Source organism: Dipodomys merriami, unplaced genomic scaffold (assembly GCF_024711535.1).
Source record: "Dipodomys merriami isolate MVZ:Mamm:240054 unplaced genomic scaffold, mDipMer1.0.p SCAF_153, whole genome shotgun sequence".
NCBI classification, from domain to species: Eukaryota; Metazoa; Chordata; class Mammalia; order Rodentia; family Heteromyidae; genus Dipodomys; species Dipodomys merriami.
The window spans coordinates 2,225,724-2,244,508 of NW_027202860.1; the positions used below are offsets into that span (position 1 = coordinate 2,225,724).

Genomic DNA, 18,785 nt, shown 5'->3' on the forward strand with positions numbered 1-18,785 from the left:
AGATATAACCTTCAATGAACAAATGCTCCAGTGAGCTTATTGCTGAGATGGTAGGCCATTATCAATAATGCTGAAAGAAGGCCTAGAGTTTGTGCCTCTACCTCTTAAATTCCTCTTGCTGTTGGTATTCCTTGTCCTGCCTCTTTTGATTGACAGAGTAGTTTAACTTCCATTGTGTGTTGAGTATAGCATCTGAGTATTATACTGGTTATTTGGACTCAAAAGTGATCTTATGAACTTATTCAGCAGTGATACTCAGTAGACACATTGTTGAAAATGAACTATACAACTTGGGGAGGGGCGTCAGGAGGGAAAAAAAACTGGGAGAAAATGATGGAAGAGGTGACACTTCAAAAAGAAATGTGCTCCAGACTTATATAACTGCAACTCCTCTGTATATCACCTTTATGATGAAAAAAAGTGATCTTAAGAAATCAAGAACTACTGTAGGTACTACAATCCAAAATTCCTCTCATTGAACATTAGAAAAGATTGTATGAGGGTGATTATAATTGAAGTAGTTTGTTTGCATGTATGAAGGTAGAACCATTGAACCTGTTGAAATTGTTTTAATAATGGGAAGTGGGATAAGATAGTAATAGAGAGGGTAAGGTTGATCTATAAACATTGTATATAATCACAATGAAACTCCCCTTGCGCAATTAATTTATGCTAATAAAATTAACTAAGTAAAATGTAACTGAAGACTGATAAGTAACATCAATTTGTGTGTGTGTGTGTGTGTGTGTGTTTGTGTTTGTGTGCTGGTGCTGGGGCTTGAACTCAGATTTTAGGCACTGTCTCTTAGCTTTTTTGCTCAGGCTAGCATTCTACCACTTGAGCTACAGCTTCATTTCCAGCTTATTGCTGGTTAATTGGAGACAGGTCTTCCAGACTTACCTGCCTGGGCTAGCTTTAAACTGTGGTCCTCAGAGCTCAGCCTCCTGAGTAGCTAGGCTTACAGGGATAAGCCACCAGCACCCAGGTTAATTCCTCTATTTCTTATCATATGTTTATTTAACTTACTGTGTGTGTGTGTGAGAGAGAGAGAGAGAGAGAGAGAGAGACAGAGAGACAGAGAGACAAAGAGACAGAGATGGAGAGAGACAGAGACAGACAGAGACAGACAGAGACAGAGAGAGAGATTCAAAATTTGCATTATTGTACAATGAGTATCTTCTGGGTACCGAGATTCAGATGGAAGCTTTATACCTTCTTTTTGAATGTTCTGCTTAGAAATGCCTGTTTAGTATTTGATACAGTGGGTTAAAATGTACACAGGTCTCTTCCTCGTGTACTAACCCAGGTTAGATTACAATGGATTTGAGACTAAAGAGAGATAATTTATTTAGCTGCTTTATGCCCACCAGAGTTGAGAAGAGAATAAATGGGGATTTCTCCTTTCTTTCTGCTTAGACAAACACCATGTTCAAAAGATGAGTGAGCCAAGGAAAAATTTTCTTTTGTTCTTGTTGGCCTTCATGTATAGGTTAAATAACTTATTTTTCCTACAAATTCCTAGATTTTACATGTTTGATGTTTAGGATGATGAAGTGGGCTGAGAGATATAGAGGAGGTTTTTTAGGTTTTGACGTTGGTTACTGAGTGGGAAAATATGATATGGATAATTTGAACCTGTAAAAGTTTGAACATATTGAAGGCCTGAACCCTTTGGTGGTAGGAAAAAAATGTAAGAGAAAAATTTTCATTAGGGGCTGGGACGGTGGCCCTGGGTTTGATTCCTCAGCACCACATAAGCAGAAAAAGCCGGAAGTGGCATCGTGGTTCAAGTGGTAGAGTGCTAACCTTGAGCTGAAGAGCTGAGGGATAGAGAGCCCATGCCCAGAGTTCAGGCTCCACGACCAACAAGAAACAACAACAACAAAAACCCTTTCATTTGATTATATTATTTTTCTCATGTGCAAGAAATATTGCTGTTGTTTATTACATAAAACAATAAGTGTATGGACAATATGATGCCTACTTACTAATTTTTTAGGATGATAATCATTGATTATAGGATGAAACCTACATTCTTAGCTGACAAATTTTTATTTCCTTTTTTTTTTTGTCAGTCATGGGGCTTGTACTCAGGGCCTAAGCACTGTGCCTGAGCTTTTTCACCCAAAGCTAGTGCTCTACCACTTCGGGCCACAGTGCTGCTTCTGATTTTTTTGGTGGTTGATTGGAGATAAGAGTCTCACAGACTTTCCTGCCAGGGCTGGATTTGAACTGTGATCCTCAGATCTCAGCCTCCTGAGTAGCTAGGATTACAAGGTACCAGTGTCCAGCTTATTTATTCTTATTTATTCTTCTGATACTTAAGTGAGAGGAAAATCTTGAGATTAATTTTCCTAAGATATGAAACATTAAGATTGCTTACATTATTTTAACCTATATAACTAATTGCCCTCAGAGTAGTCCTTCCTTTTACCTGTCACTCCTAAATCAGAATGCCCAAGCAGAGGGTTGTTGAAGAAATGAAGGATGATGTTATCTGCTCACTTTCCATGATGTTCTATTTCTTTCTTTTTTTTTTTTTGGTCCGGTCATGGGACCTGAACTCTGGGCCTGAGTGCTGTCCCTCAGCTCTAGGCTAGTGCTCTACCACTTGAGCCACAGAGCCACTTCCGGCTTTTTTCTTTTTGCTTATGTGGTGCTGGGGAATCGAACCCAGGGCCTCATGCATGCAAGGCAAGCGCTCTACCACTGAGCCACCTTCCCAGCCCTATGATGTTCTATTTCTTAATGAGTTCTTGCACATCCATCTAGGATGGGAAGAGAAGAAAGGCATGGAGAGGAGAGGTAGGAGAAGAGTACTTAGTGGGGGTTATGTGCATAAGGTATGTAGAAGAACTGTGCCTGTGTATTGGCTGTTCCATCACAGGTGCGGCTGGATGTCCTCCTCTCTCACAACTTCCACAGAACCCTCATTCCAAAGAGCTGTATTCAGATATTGTTATCGCTTGCCTTCTTGTAGCTGGGTACTATTGTGTTATTTTCTTTTGTAGAGCCAAGAAAGTGGAGCATGGCCATGAGCAATGTGAACAACGACTTTGTGGTTATGAGCAATGGCAGCATCACAACCAGTGCCACCAACCTTAGTCCCCTCACCCCCTGTGATGGAGACCTTGCAGCCCAGCAGCTCACACCCAAAGAAGTACCAAGAACAAAAGTGAGTCCAAATGGATGCCTGCAGCTTAATGGCACAGTTAAGTCATCCTTCCTGCCTTTAGACAACCAAAGAACGCATCAGGTGTTATCCCAATGCTGCCATCCTTGCCCATACCATCACCCTTTGACCAGCCATAACAATCACCAAGAGTGCCATCCCGAGGCTGGCCCTGCAACACCCTCTGCTTTGACCTCGTGTTGCATGCAGCCACGCTCCGAATATTCTGCATCTTTATGTCCAAACCATTCACCTGTGTATCAGGCTGCGTGCTGTCTTCAGCCTTCGCCATCCTTCTGCCTGCATCATCCGTGGCCTGACCATTTCCAGCATCAGCCTGTGCAGCAGCACATAGCCAACATCAGGTGAGTGTAATAAAGTTTTGCTGACTTTCAGCATTCAACGAATTCTACATGGCTGTGACTGGTCTACTTATTTCCCCAAAATGGGGAAGATATCTTAAGAAAGAAGCAAAAGAGAGTGCTTATTTTGTGGATAGTATGAGCCTATTAAAATGAAAATTAAATAATAGGTCCATAGACTTCCTAGTCAGTTAAACTCTGTTCACTTTTCCTGGTTTGTAGACTGGTTAGGAATTCCTGATAGACCTTTTGTGAAGTAAAAAGTGGTGTTGCTAGAAATTTCTACTATTGGAGCTATATTGGCAATAAACTATCTAATAGGAAACCTTCATTGTGTTATTTATAGTGGTCAACCTTTATGAAAATGAAGTGTAAAGCAAGCTGCTTTCTTATGCTTCTTTATGGCTGTCCTTGCAATCTCCATCCATAGGGTTCAGGTGACAGTGTAATTCCTTGTAATGAGATGAAAGTAACAATTTCTTTAATAGCAAATGAAACTATAAATCTGTAGCACAGGACTTCAAAAAATGAAACATATTAGAAAAACATATGAGTCCTTTTCCCTATCTCAGGTCATAGTTTCTTTCAAATGTGTTTTTCCCATTCACTTTGTACAGAAAAGGCTTACCATTACAGGTGAACAAGCAAAGTATGTTTTATAACATACTAAATACTTTGTAGAGTCCATGTCTTTCACATCATTAATGAAAAAAAAACATTGTAAATGAAGTACAAGAAGAGCACGTGGCACACTGTGTGTGTGTGTGTGTGTATGTGTGTGCGTGTGTGTGTGTGTATGTGTGTGTGTGTGTGTGTGTGTGTGTGTGTGTACTGGTCAGGTACTGTCCCTGAGTGCTCTAGTACTTGAATCACAGCTCTACTTCCTGCTTTTTTTGGTGGTTAATTGGAGATAAAGATTCTCACAGACTTTCTTGTCCCATCTGGCTTTGAACTATAATGCTCAAGATCTCTGCCTCCTGAGTAGTTAGAATTATAGGCATGAGCCACTGGTGCCCAGCGCGAATAGCATTCTTTTTAAAACTAAGGCATCATTTACATACAGATGTGAAGTTTGCAAGTTGGTGGTCTTGACATGTACATGACTGTAATCTACCTCTTAGTCTTTGTTTTTTTTTGGGGGGGGGTCCAGTTGTGGGGCCTGAACTCTGGGCCTGGGCGCTGTCCCTCAGCTCTTCAGCTCAAGGCTAGTGCTCTACCACTTGAGCCACAATAGCACTTCCGGTCTTTTGCTTTTTGCTTATGTGGTGCTGAGGAATCGAACTCAGGGCCTCAGGCATACAAGGCAAGCGCTCTACCACTGGGCCACCTTCTCAGCCCTACCTCTTAGATTGAACGTTTCCATCACTTCAGGAAGTTCCCTTCTACATTTCCTCTCCTTGCACCAGAGGCCATCACTTTTTGGAGTTCTAGTACCACTGACTTGTCTTGCCTACTCCTAGAACTGCATACATATATGTTCATACAGCATGTATTCTTTTATGTCAGACAATTTTAGCTCAGGAAAGACTCACCCAATTGTTGGGTGCGTTTTTATTTTTATTTTTGTTTTTATTGCTGAGTAGTAAGCCACTGTATGCATGTGGCAAATTCAGATCCAGAAAGTGACACTTTTTACCTGTATTGGGTTTTGTACACTTTTGAGATGATCTTGCTTTACTCCTTTTAGAGAGAAAGAAACAGTTTAAAGAAGAAGATGGAAAAAGAAAGAGAAAGAGAGGAATCTCTGAATATATTTCCATATTGAACTTGAGAGCTTCATAGTTCCAGAACTATGATAAGAAATTCACCAAAGCCTCCTTTTCATGATTCTTTTGGCAGCACTGGGCTGCCTGACCAGTTTTAGACATTTTTTCACTTTTAATTTAACTGTGTAAGTAGTTGGTTAGAAAATTATACAATCATACGATATTTTCACAATAAAAAACGTATTAAAAAGGAAAAGAAAATTGTACAATCATAAGAATTTATATGTTTGGATCATAAATCATATGGTTCCACAGGGTGAGGTGAGATAGTTCTATATTTTGAAGCTGAACCATATGAATAAAAAGTTATAAAATGTTTTAAAGTATTAAAACTTTTTAATTGGGCAAATAACCAATTCTTTCAGTATGCCAGGTTATGCCAGGATTTCTAAGTGATCTAATTCAAAAGGAATGGGAAACTCTCTCTCTCTCTCTCTCTCTCTCTCTCTCTCTCTCTCTCTCTCTCTCTCTCTCTCTCTCTCTCCCTCTCTCTCCCCCCCCCCAGTAGTATAGCATTAAAAATCCAAGTAATTGGCAAGTGAACTCACCAGTGGCCCTGGGGCCTCAGCCATCATGGTCAACTTTGGGCCTCATCGCTGGGTTCATAGACTTTTCGCTGCATAATTTGTTTTGGATATAACTGAGCAGAAAAAATGATGGAAAGCTATTTGCCTCATGGAACAAGAGTGTTATTTAAATGGGAAATGAGACCCAATTAAAGTTAACCAGAAGTAAAGACTGTGACTGAATACGGAATGTTCATATTTTAAAAGGAGAAATAAAGATGTTATCATTATTTAATTTGACAGAAAAATGTAGATAAGATGCCATATTTGTCCATTGAGAAAAATAGAATATGATGAAGAAAAATTTCAGAAAAATTGAGCCTTTGGTTGCCTGTTAAAGACATAAAATTATATATAAAGGTACTTGTAAAAGAATGGTATATTCCAATTTTATGTATCACATACTTTACATTTCAAGACTTTCCTATCTTCTGCATTTATTCATATAACTAACAATATTTATTGAGTACTGGTATGTGCCAGGCACCAATGATGTCATTCTAGGCAGGTTGAGGTTTATTTTTTGCTTTCATGGACTTGCAAACTGATAGCAATCAGTAAATCAAATGGGCTGCTAGGATATTCTGATAAGTGCTACCGAAGTTGAAAATGAATAGAAATCACATAAGTGGTGAAAATGCAAGCAAGTATCTTGAAAATTCTGGGAGCAAAGACTTACAAGGTAGTGTAAGCACAACTCTAGCAGAGTCCAAAATAGCTAGAATGCAATGGAAGAGAGAATAGTAGGAAGAAGAAAGGTGTGCTGGGATCAAGTCCTGAAGGGCACTGGGTACCACAGTAACAAATCCCTAGGTGTTGCCCTGAGGTGTTACTGATATCATTCACTAAAATGGGAAGTGGAATGCAGCCATGCATGCTATTAAAACAGGTTGTACAGCCATAAGAGGAACAGTATAATAATACTGTTCCTTGAGCTTCCTTGAAAGATGGAGGATTCTGGCTAATATATGATTATTACTTTGAGGACAATGATACTGCTAGGTGTTACCTAAAAGGAATACTGGAGCATTTGGACTAAGTCTTATTTGCAGAATCATGTCATGAGATGACAAGGCACTAGGCCTGTTACTCTCTTTCACCAACTAGTAAGATATCCACAATGCTACTAACCAATGTGGGAATGGATAGAGCAGTAGTGCAGTATGGTTAATGTTTTGAGGTCTATGGTTTCACATTAATGTAAAGCACTACATGAAGATTGGCCTTACTATAGAGGGATTTCAGTGCTTTCAATTATTTTTGCTAGTTGCACCTACATTGCAAATGAATTTGCCTGTTTGTGTTTTGCTTTATTTTAATGTTTTATTTTGTTTTAATAAAGCAACTAAGCCATAGAGAATGTTTTAAGGAATCAAGTAGAGGATGTAGCTTTAAGTGTAATGATTCAGGTGTCAGTGGTTCATGCCCGCAATCCTAGCTACTCAGAATGCTGAAATCTAAGGATCACAGTTTGAAACCATCCCAGACCCAAAAGTCCATGAGACTCTTTTTCTTTTTCTTTCTTTTCTTTTTCTTTTTCTTTTTCTTTTCTTTTCTTTTCTTTCTTTCTTTCTTTTTTTTTTTTTTGGTCATAGGGCTTGGACTCTAGTCCTAGGCACTGTCCCTGAGCTCTTCAGCTCAAGGCAAGCACTCTATCACTTGAGCCACAGCACCACTTCCTGTTTTCTAGTGGTTAATTGGAGATGAGTCTCAAGGACTTTCCTGCCCAGGCTGGCTTTGAACAACGATCCTCAGATCTCAGCCTCCTGAGTAGTTAGGATTACAGTTGTGAGCCCAGCCATGAGACTCTTACCTCCAATTTACCACCAAAAAGTCAGAAGTAGAACTGTGGCTCAGATGGTAGGGTTGATAGCCTTGATCAAAAAAACTCAGGGACATTGCTCAGGCCCTGAGTTCATGCACACATGCATGCACACCTGCACACACAATGTAACAATGAAATTCCTCTGTATAACTAATATAAGCTAATTTAAAAATATATAGTTTTAACCTAGGCCGTTTGCTAGCTAATTTAATTTGTTCATATTCTTATTTCTCCTATTTCTAAGTTCCTTTTTATTTCTTCTTGACCGCTCTGTCCTTTCTAAAGATTCATTATATCAATCTCTTTGAGTATGCTTTTTTCCTTTTAAAATTAAAAAAAAAATCTTGTTCTCCTCTTTTCCCTGCTCTACTTTCTCCTCCTCCTTTTCCTTCTCTTCCTCTCCTTCCTCTTCTTTCTGCTCCTCTTTCCTTTTGCTCACCTTCTTCCTTTTTCTCCTTGTAATAGAATATGAACCCAGGGGCTTGGGTGTGCCAGTCTCTACTATCTGAAGTGTGCCCTTCTTTTAATCTTCAAATTGATAAAATTAAGAGTGTTCGCAAAGATCATATCTTATATATCATGTTCTAACACCAAATTGTCACCAAATATAAATATTTTAAGTACATTTCATTTGAAATACCCAGACTTTTCATTTGTAAATTTCTATCCTCCTGTCCACTGTTAAGCCATTAACTAACATAACTAATTGAAAGTTGTGTTAAGTTTAAAACACAGAAAGTAATGTCTCCCTAAACTTAGTTTAATTGTTCACCAAACCACCAGGGAACTTAAAAAATAAAGTTGAGTTATACGATATTTATTTTGCGAGGAAACAATAAAGAATTCTAGGAGTTCAGAGTTAGATAGGATTAATGAGGTTGATGAGGTTTGGGTTTGGCTCAAAATAGAACTTACACAATCCTGGAAGTATGACTCAGAGTTAATAAAGTGACTAGAGGAGTCAGAACATAGAAAGTGGAGAAAAATGAGAGGAGAAAGCTTACACAGTAAAAGCATAGGTTAAGAAAGGGTAAAGAGGACAGGATTGTTAGAGAACGGGATTGTGAGAGTGGTCATTTCAGATGGACATGAGAGCTTTTTAAAAAAAACAAAAGCAAAAACAAACACCTAATTCTGCATGCTGGATGAAGTTCTCTAAAATGCTGCATAGTAATAATCTCTTTTTCCTCCAGAGAGCTGGAAAATGCCTCTCAGGAACTAGTCACGTGCCAGGTGTGCTGGTTAAAGCAAGTTTTGAATTACTCATTTGGGGTCTTCTTATGGCCATATTAAAGTGGAAGGCTAATGGTATTATTGAGCAATTCCTAAGGAGTTTTGAGTCCAAAAATAGCATACAAGATTTCTAATCTAAACTGTACTTACCTTTTAATTTGGTGTTGCAAAGAAATGTTCTTGATTTTAACAGAGGACTCAATGAATGATACTTGGCAGTGCCATAGTCTCATTAGCATTATAGGGAACCTGTGATGTTTTACGTTACCTGCCAAATGCATTTTTATTTCTCCAAAGGTGATTTCATAGACAGATGGTCACTTAGAATGTTTGCTGTGGCACACTGGAGGAATTAAAGCTGTAGAAAATTATGTCTGGCATAGAAGGGATCGTGGAACTAGACTAGCATTAGCTTAGTCACTTAAAAAATAACTGAACACCGCCCCTACCATCCCATACAAGGCAACTGCAGAATTTTTGTCACCTCTTTCCCTGTCTTTTTCAATTCTTTGTGTACTGATTTCTCTGACTCCTTTTCTCACAGGTTTTTTTTTTGTTGTTGTTGTTCCTTCTTAGGAGATTATTTTCTGTGAAGGGACTTGTACTTAAAAAGTAAATAGAGCCCATGTGATATATATATATATATATATATATATTTATATATATTTATATATATATGTATATGCATATATATATATATGTAAAGTGGTGTGTGTGTGTGAGTGAGTGTGTGTGTGTGTATCCAAGCTGGTTTCGAACTATGATCCTCAGATTTCAGCCTCCTAAGTAGCCAGCATTTCAGGTGTGAGCCACCAGCTTCTGGCTTTCCATGTGTTATATTAAGATATGCAATGTACCATTTGATCTCATGATTTTTGTATAAATCTTTAACACCTAGAAGTAAAAGTACAGCTCTGAGGATTATGGTGACCTACGCTCTCCCTTTCTTACCTCTGGTGAAGATGATATTTTATTTAGCCAGGAACGTTGATCTAAAAAGTCACTCGAAACACTTCATCAGCTTTGGTACATGAACCTGGGCAATGACACAGATCCCAGCATCTTTGCTTGACCCAAATCTTCTGGAGCAACCCAAATGCTTCCCAAAATGTTGGCACAGTGAATAGAGAAATTCAGGTTATTTTTATTCATGAACTGAGCAAGTATTTAGTAAATACTTAACATTCAGTGATGGAGACATGGGTGAAAACTATAAACTTGGTCCCTAGTTCAAAGATGTAGAAGTAATGTGAACAGGCAACACTTAGATTTCAGTGTGATCAATATTAATTTAATGAATAAGTGTATTCTCTGAGCACAGAATTTAAATTCCAGTGCTTTTGCAAAGGCACAGCCAGAGTTATATGTTATTATAAAAGAAAGCCAGAATGTACTCTACTATAAATTCATATCCTCCTCTTTTATAGCCATTGAATGGTTTTTAATAATGAAATAATAATTTCTCTTTATATCTTGATTTAAATGATTATATCTCTTAAGACTGCTGGATCATAGTTTAACAAAATAAACACCAGGAAACAGGTTTGTGAAAAAGGGTAGAGTGGGGTTAAGAGGACGGGGTAGACAAATGAAGAAAAGAATAGGATGAGAATACAGTAAAAAAATTGGATTGTTGAATGGCAACTCCTTTATATAACCACACACACACACACACACACACACACACACACACACACACACACACACACAATATATATATATATATATATATATATAACTTCACAGAAAAAGACTGTTAACAGGTGTCTTTTATAAGAAAGAACCATTTAATTGCATTCTCTAGACCTTTGTTGTTCAGTAACATTCATTAAAATTCAATTGTCCAGGCATCCCAGAAACATTCTAAATAGTCAGCCTCAGGTCACTGGGTACCATCTTAGACAATGCAGATGAAGATCATTCCTGTCATTACAGAAAAGTTCTGTTGGACAGGGGTACCTTTTCATGGCTCTGTAAAGCAACTGAGATCCCTTTGGAACATGAGTGACAGTAGTGGAACTCATACGATGCAGAGTAACAGCAATATTTAACCTTATATCAACTTATTTCTAATTAATGGGATTGTTTGATTCATTTTGTTGCCTATATAACCAAGAAATAATAAAAGTTGAAAATTCCCTTTCTTCAAACATCTAAAGGACTAAATCCCCATATTAGAAAAACAATACATAGCAGGTAAGTAGTGTCCTTCAAAATCTTCTGGAAACCACACTTAGCCTCCCACAAAAACCATTGCATCTCAGGATTTACATCAGAAGACCAGAGTATTTAGTTTGTAGTTTTCTGGGATCTTCTGTAAGTAGATTAGCTGTAAAAACAGAATTTTTTTTTTTCAAGAGTGGAGAAGTTCAGCTGTCCTGTAGAAGCTTAGCTATCTCATCAAAGCAATAGTAAGTAGTACATTATTACTCTCATTTTTCCTTTCTCCATGCTATCTCCTTCCTTTCCTACATGATGTGAAGAGGAAGCCTGGGGTTTGGAAGACATACAGTGTATTTGAATTCTGGCTCCGCCATTTATTGACTTTTTGATCTTAGATAAATATTTAATATCTCTCAGTCTTAGATTCCATCTCCATGAAAAATGGAAGTAGGGGTAGCTGTCTTGATCTTAGCATGGTGCCTAGCACCAAACGTCAATCTCTCTTTTCTTGTTTGGTTCTCTTGTTTTCTTCTCTTAAGTTCTAATGTTGTTATGCTTGACTGCCTGGACTTAATCCTGTTGATATAGTTCAGAAATGAAGGTTTTACTTAAATAAATACATGATGCATGCTTTTTATTTTTGTTACAGTTACACCCTTCACCTCATCAGCCTCCAGAACAACTGGAGGAGAGGGTTGTTGAAAAGGGATTGTTGACAAGGCTTTCCAGCCCAAAGCCTCAGAGCCTGTATACTTTAATACAAATTATATAATCTGATTATGATGGTTATATAGTTATTTTAGAAGAAGTCTGGTAAGATTTAATCTTGATTTTACTGAAACCAAGATTTATTTTTACATTTTTTAAAGTAGTCAAATTAACTTTCTAAAAAGGATAATGTTTATAATATTGAAAATGTTCCAGGATTGCTTGCCAAAGTCAGTTTGGCAGTCAGATTGAGTGAAGGCCTATTTTATTAGGGGGCCTTCTTTTAGAGAGTCTGTTATAAATGAACCAATTTTAGAGCGTTTTGCCTCACAGAATGCACTACACAGTCTATAATACATTTTAGAATATGAGGCTTAGTCATCTGTTACCTTAAAATAAATTTCAAGAAACAATACCTTCTTTATTTCATAACATTTAGCATAACATTTTGAATGAAGCAAATATATCTTTAATTACCTCCTTTCCTTATTACTGCCAGTTGTTTAGCAGGTACTGGAGAGTAAAGAAAAGAAAAAGAAATAGTTCAAGTTTTCTGTTTGGTTATTTTTTTTTTGGAAAGGCTGTAAAATATTTGGCAAAGGGTAAAACTTAATTTAAAAAAGACATTGTTATGGATCAGTTACCTCTCTCATGCCAGGAAAAAGGCCATTGTTATCTACTGGAACTTCTTTCCAAACTTAAGTGGATTGTTAGGTGTAATTTAAAAGGATTTATAGAACTTAACATTTACAGGAAAATCTTGGTTACTATATTATTTTGGGATACTTTTCAGCAAAACTGACTGTACAAAGTACGTCTTTTTTTTTTTTTAACCCAAACCAGATATTTAACTGATCGTTTGGTATTTCAGAGTCTGAAATATATCCTAGTATCAGTAGCTTATTCAGAATTCAGTAAATACTTGTTTAGTGAGTGAATGAAAAAAGTTTCAGTGTTTTAAGTTTAAAAGTCCATATACTTAAATGCTTAAAGCACTTCATGAACTTAAATTGATCACTACAATCACAACTTGTAGTCAGTTAAAAAAAGAATGATTTGGGCAAATAACTACTCTCAGTTGTAAGAAAATAAAGTTTAGAGGGTATGTTATATGTGTGTCTCAGAGGAGATGGAATAATACAAAAGCTTAGAGGAAGCATCATGGGAGATGACAGAATGCTGAGGAGATGAGAGTTTCAGCTGCCTGATATATGTGAGCAAACCTGGAGGACCCCAGCCGGGATGGGGACAAAGCAGCTGTCTCCCTTGTCTGGAGTCTGTCGGGACATTCATCTTATTCCACCTTTGAAAGACAATATGCCATAGCTAGTCCAAGAAGATTACTCTCCCAAATGGTTTCTGGATTTTGTGTAATCATCAGAAAGAAGTATATCAACTACTTCATATACAGCATAATTATATAGCTCTATATAATTCTAAGCTTGTTAAACCATTTTTTCTACACTGTTTTGAATCTTCAGGGCCTAGCAAGATGTCTAGTCTTTTATAAATATTTAGAAATAAATTGTTGAATGAACCAACTAGATAATGCATATCAGTCAAGCTTTTCTTATGGAGAGCTCAATTTTATGCTACGATAATTTGATAATGAGAATCAGGCTGTCTGGTGTAAAACACATAGTTAGATGTTTCCCAGATAGTGGGAAGAGGTGTTCAAGGATTCTACTACTAAATTATTGTTGTTTGATCTGTCTTTGGAATACAACTTCCTCTCCTTTAATCTTCACACCCCAAATGTACTTGTTCCTGACTTTAAAAAACAAACCAAAAAAAAAAAAAAAAAGAAAGAAACATAGCCTCACTGATGAAAAGGAGTGAAAGACAGACATACAGTCTACTACTCCCATAGTGTTTGGGCTTCTTTTATATTTGAGTTTTAGATCCCTAACTTTTAGTGGAAAGGTGTGGATGGCACAAGGGACTGTGGACACCAGAGAGAGCCAGCGTGTAAATAACCTTTTTTGTCAATGCTGGCTGCCTCTAGGATGTTTACTAATTTAGAGTAAGTGACGTTATGAATGATCAGTATATTACAAAATTATTGGAGGAAGTGTTCATTTATGTTTTTTTGGATTTGGAAAGCAGAATAAATTGAGAATTCAAAACCAGACTTGATCCATATTGTAAATGAATTGGCAAATTCATTTACAATATGTCAGTTTCTTTCCCATATTTGAGTTACAGGGGCTCTGCTACTTATCAGTAGTTTGAGGTTTAACTATGATGTTTTCTATAGGAATGCAAGCAGTATACTGTGTTGTAGTGTAGTGTACTATCTTGTTGTGTCTTGTAGAAAGCAAAGATAGACATGTAAGCCCATTCATTCCGTTGGACCCAATTTATGTGTCTGTGGTCACCTGGGCGTGCCCACCTCCTCTTTCCAACACACACTGCTTTTATTATGTTGCCTCTCTGCTCAGAAACCTTTCCTTTCCCCAACTTCCTTGACATGGCTTTAAAAGTTTTCCTTCAAGAGTGGAGTGTGTTTTATAGGGGAGGGAAGAGTAGCTCAGGGAGAAGGGGCTCCTGAGCCCGAACACCGAGGCCTCCGTGAAGGAGATTGCTCTAGCTAGTAGTGGGATTTACTTGCAGATGAGAAGTTTTACCAAGAAATGATGGTCTTTGTGTCCTCTTCTTTTTTTTTTCCTCCTAGCTAATACTAAATATTGTGGGGTTTTAGGTCTTATTCTGAAACTTTGTTTTTAAGCTGCCAGCAGTGACCCAATACATTACCAGAAACTAAAACTACATCTTTATAAAATAACCCTTAAGAAAGGGTTTTAACTATGATTTAATTGTTATAGAGTTTCCCTCTAATAGAGTTAGACTCTATATTGAGCTCCAAATTATACTTTTTTTTCCTACTTCTTTACTCATGGCCTCCTCCTACCAAAGCTTAAAATTTTCAGTGAGTAACCTTTGAGACTGGTGAGGGTTTTGACTTGAGCTGGGTAGAATCCATTCCAGCATTCCATGTTCTTAAGTTAGTTAAGTTTAATAAGGCTTTTCTGGCCTCCTTATGGGCTTTTCTTGGATCTCTTATTAATGATTATTATTCACATATTATTAAGAACCTATGTATTATATTCTCATTAAGTATGTTTTGTACAGGGCTCACAGCAACATTCTGGCATGGAAAGGCTTGAGTTTAATGGTAAGTACTTTATAATTCAGTGTAATCTTAAACTGTAAAACACTGAGTTGTTTACTTTGTAACCTCCAACTAAAACCATGCAAACTTAACTTCATAGGTTAAGGAAGATTTTTTAAAAATCAAAGCTGCTTTTCAATCCCTTAAAATACTTTAAATATTTTAATTAATCAATTGTCCCTTTCAGAAGTCTAATTGTTTAGTGATATTTCTATACTGCTGCCCCCTCCAAGAAAGAAGAAAAAAAGAGAGAAAGAGAGAGAGAGAGAGAGAGAGAGAGAGAGAGAGAGAGAGAGAGAGAGAGAACGAAAGAAAGAAAGAAAGAAAGAAAGAAAGAAAGAAAGAAAGAAAGAAAGAAAGAAAGAAAGAAAGAAAGAAAGAAAGAGGAAGAAAGAGAGAAAGAAAGAAAATTCTTAGAGTTCCCTTCAGGAATGTATATTGTGGGACCAAGAGCCATGTGGTAATTTGACCTTTTATAGTGCCTTTTTACCCTATAACTGGCAGAGACAAAACATGTTTGAAAATGAATTTCCCATGCCCTGCCTTTCTCACCTTTCAATAAACAGCAGAATAGCCACCTTTTAACTATTGATCTAGCAAGGCCTTTGGATGAACACATCTGTAGGAAAAATAGTTAATAGGAAATGACACCTTGAGACCCTCAGTCCCTGTTATCCCCACTCTGTTTTATACACACGATTCCTCCCTTGTTGACTCAAATAACCAATAGCATCATTTCTTGCCTGCTGCTTAGGGCCACTCTCAACTAATAAAAGAAAAGTTTCTTATTAAGCTAAATGGAAAGTGAAGCTGTTGCAGTCTGATTTGTTACAGCTCTTGGAGTAGTTTTGAGTGTGTGGGGGATAGGCAGACATCATGTACATTACATACAAAGTGTTTTTCCTTTGGAACAGATCCCATAAGCGTGCAGTATTACTCTGTGGCATTTCCATCAAGTAGACATCCTTAACTTTTAGGTATTTGTCTTTCGCCAAGAAGTTTTGGTGGCGTTGCCATGGGGATTTGTAAGTATGTGCACACTGCACATTTCTGCCAGTGTTTTCTGTGGTCTTTTATTGTATCTTCTCAGCAATATTCCTCATGTCTTTAGTAGAAAACTGCAAATTATTTAATAGCTAAATTGGAAGCAAGGTTTCTTTTTAGCTAATTAGTATCCATTAAATGCTTGAGTGGGTTTTAAAATAGATGCAGTAAGACACAACAGCAGGAATTCTGCTGTCAGACTGCCTTATTAATGATTATCATCCACAAAATATTAAGAGATAAAGATACATGCAAGCTCTAAGCAGTTACTAATCATGTTAAAACATTTTTTATTGTCTGCTTTAGATTGGCATATTCCTATTTGTTATAACTAAAGAGAATTCATACTTCCATGTTTTAAGTTAGACATTGACTTTTTTTTTTTTTTTTGGTCAGTACTGGAGTTTGAACTGAGGGCCTCATGCATGGTTAGGCAAGTCATCCATCCAGTCCTCTAACACATAGATAGTGTCTATTAAAGATAGAGATGGTCAGAATTGTGGGTCTGGATAGATATTGAGAAAAACAAATTGAACAAACATATTTGGTTGTTGATTAGTTTTATTTGGTTATCTTTAAGTAGAACTGTTTAAAGTATCCTATTTCAAAATTGACATTAATGAACACTTTGAAGCAATATTTTTCTGTCACATAATATATCAGTTTTACATGAGAAATAATCAGCTATAAATGACTTTTATGTTAATTATGTATCTAATCATGTAAACAGAAATATTTCATTTTACCTCAACATTTTAATTTAGGTTACTTAATATTCAAAGTTTTATATTCTATTGCATATGAATCTCATGTAAAAATTTGTGATTTTTAATAGCATGACCTTTCTAAGGTTTTTAATACATTTATTGTTACTTAAAACTGTCCCCAAATAATATATGATGATGGCCTGAGTTTAAAGATCTCTTAAAACTTATAAGATGACACTTTGTCATGAACTGTACTTATGTCCTGAGTGAAGAAAGTTAACTGAAATGGCATTAAACTGTAATTAAAATTTATAATGACAGCAAGACATCAGGCATGGTATTACATTCTACATGCATTTTCCAATTTAATCTTGAAAACAACCCAAGGAATTCAGTGCTACTATTGTCATTTCCATTATATAAGAAGAAACCAAGCTCTGAAAAAGTTGAATAGTGCAATATTCATTCAATAGATAATGGTATACATAGAGTCCTGGTCTCTCTGACTGGAAACTTCCTTCTTAATAACATCTCTGTGAATATTAAAGAATTGGGGTTTTTTTTTTGTTTTTTTTTTTGTTTTTTTTTTTTTGGTGGTTGTGGAGCTTGAACTCTGGGCCTGGGCACTTGTCCCTCAGCTCTTCAGCTCAAGGCAAGCGCTCTACCACTTGAGCTACAGCGCCACTTCCGGTTTTCCAGTGGTTTATTGGAGATAGGAGTCTCACAGTCTCTCCTGCCTGGGCTGGCTTTGAACCGTGATCCTCAGATCTCAGCCTCCTGAGTAGCTAGGATTACAGGCATAAGCCACCGGCACCCGGCAAGAATTGGGTTTTATTGTTGCTTTTTTTGCTATAACTTAGTTTCAGCAGTAGTTCAAGAAATAATTATCAAATGCTTCCTATGTAGTAGGCAGGTTCACTCTAGTGATCATAGAACCAAAGTGACACTTATCACAAAAGTAATCATGAGGAAACAAGTGACATGTCTTAGGCTGCTGTGGTAATTTTTGGATTATGTAGGCAGCATCCTGATACCGTTGCCTCCTCTAGACTCTGAGGAAACTCCCTAACTTTGCAGCATGTTTGTGTCATGTCCATGTTACACTTAAGCACGTTAGCTAGAGTGGGACACACAGTGGGTTCTGAGTGCACTAGCAACTAAATAAAATTTCACTTTAAATGTAGACAATATCAAGATCTTGGATCAAGATCCATGCCCTTTAAAAATGTTACTATAAAGGTGATGTACGAAGGGGGTTGCAGTTACATAAGTCTGAATACATTTCTTGACAATGTCATCCCCTTCCCTTGCTCTGTCCCAGTTTTTCCTTCATCCCCACCCACAAGTTGTATAGTTCATTTTCAACATAGTGTCCAGTGAGTAACGTTGCTGCATTTTTTTTGCTCTTTGTCCTTCTCTTTCTGTGTTATTTTTTTCAAATCAGTGATGAAGTTTGAATTAGGGCCTTATTCTCAGTAGGTAGGAAAGTATTCTGCTACTTAAACCACACTCACAGCCCCCTCCCCTTTTTTTGGCTTTACATATTTTTCAAATAGGGTCTCACATTTTTGCCTGGGGCTCTCCCAGTGATCTTCCTCCTACCTGTGCCTCCTACATAGCTGGGATTATGGGTGTGCACCACCATACCCAGCCCCCTAGATCTATGTCCTATGAGTCATTTGGATAGATCTTGCTACAACTACAAAAGAAAGTATCAACTGGGTCTTCCCTTGAAAATATTGCCAACACTTCACTTTAAGTATTTCCCTATTTTAAACTAATCTGAATTTTAATTATCTAAAGTTCTACTTAAACTTTTAATGTGTTAGCCAAAGCTAACCTCTGGCAATAAAAGCCTTAGGCTGATTATATCTGGAGGAATGATATGAATATTAGTTGGGAAGAGGTACAAAGGACTCCGGGATATTGATATATATCTTGAACCAAATGTAGCCACCAAATGGTGATTACATAAATGTATAAATATGTGAATATCCACTGGACTGTATGTTTCACTTCTATGCCTTTTACTGAAGGCCCCACTCTCTAAGACCCCATCCTAAAATT

At 37.1% G+C, this 18,785-nt stretch overlaps 1 protein-coding gene across 10 annotated transcripts in view; it reads left to right on the top strand.

Annotated features, from left to right (window-relative positions):
* Positions 1-18,785, top strand: part of LOC138827290 (protein dispatched homolog 1) — a 165,460-nt gene that overhangs the window by 103,578 nt on the left and 43,097 nt on the right. For all 10 annotated transcript variants that reach the window (XM_070022790.1, XM_070022785.1, XM_070022786.1 and 7 more), the window contains one exon: positions 3,012-3,537. In XM_070022790.1, coding sequence (XP_069878891.1) covers positions 3,029-3,537 — 509 coding nt within the window. In that variant the 5' untranslated portion in view covers positions 3,012-3,028. The remainder of the gene's footprint in view (positions 1-3,011; positions 3,538-18,785) is intronic.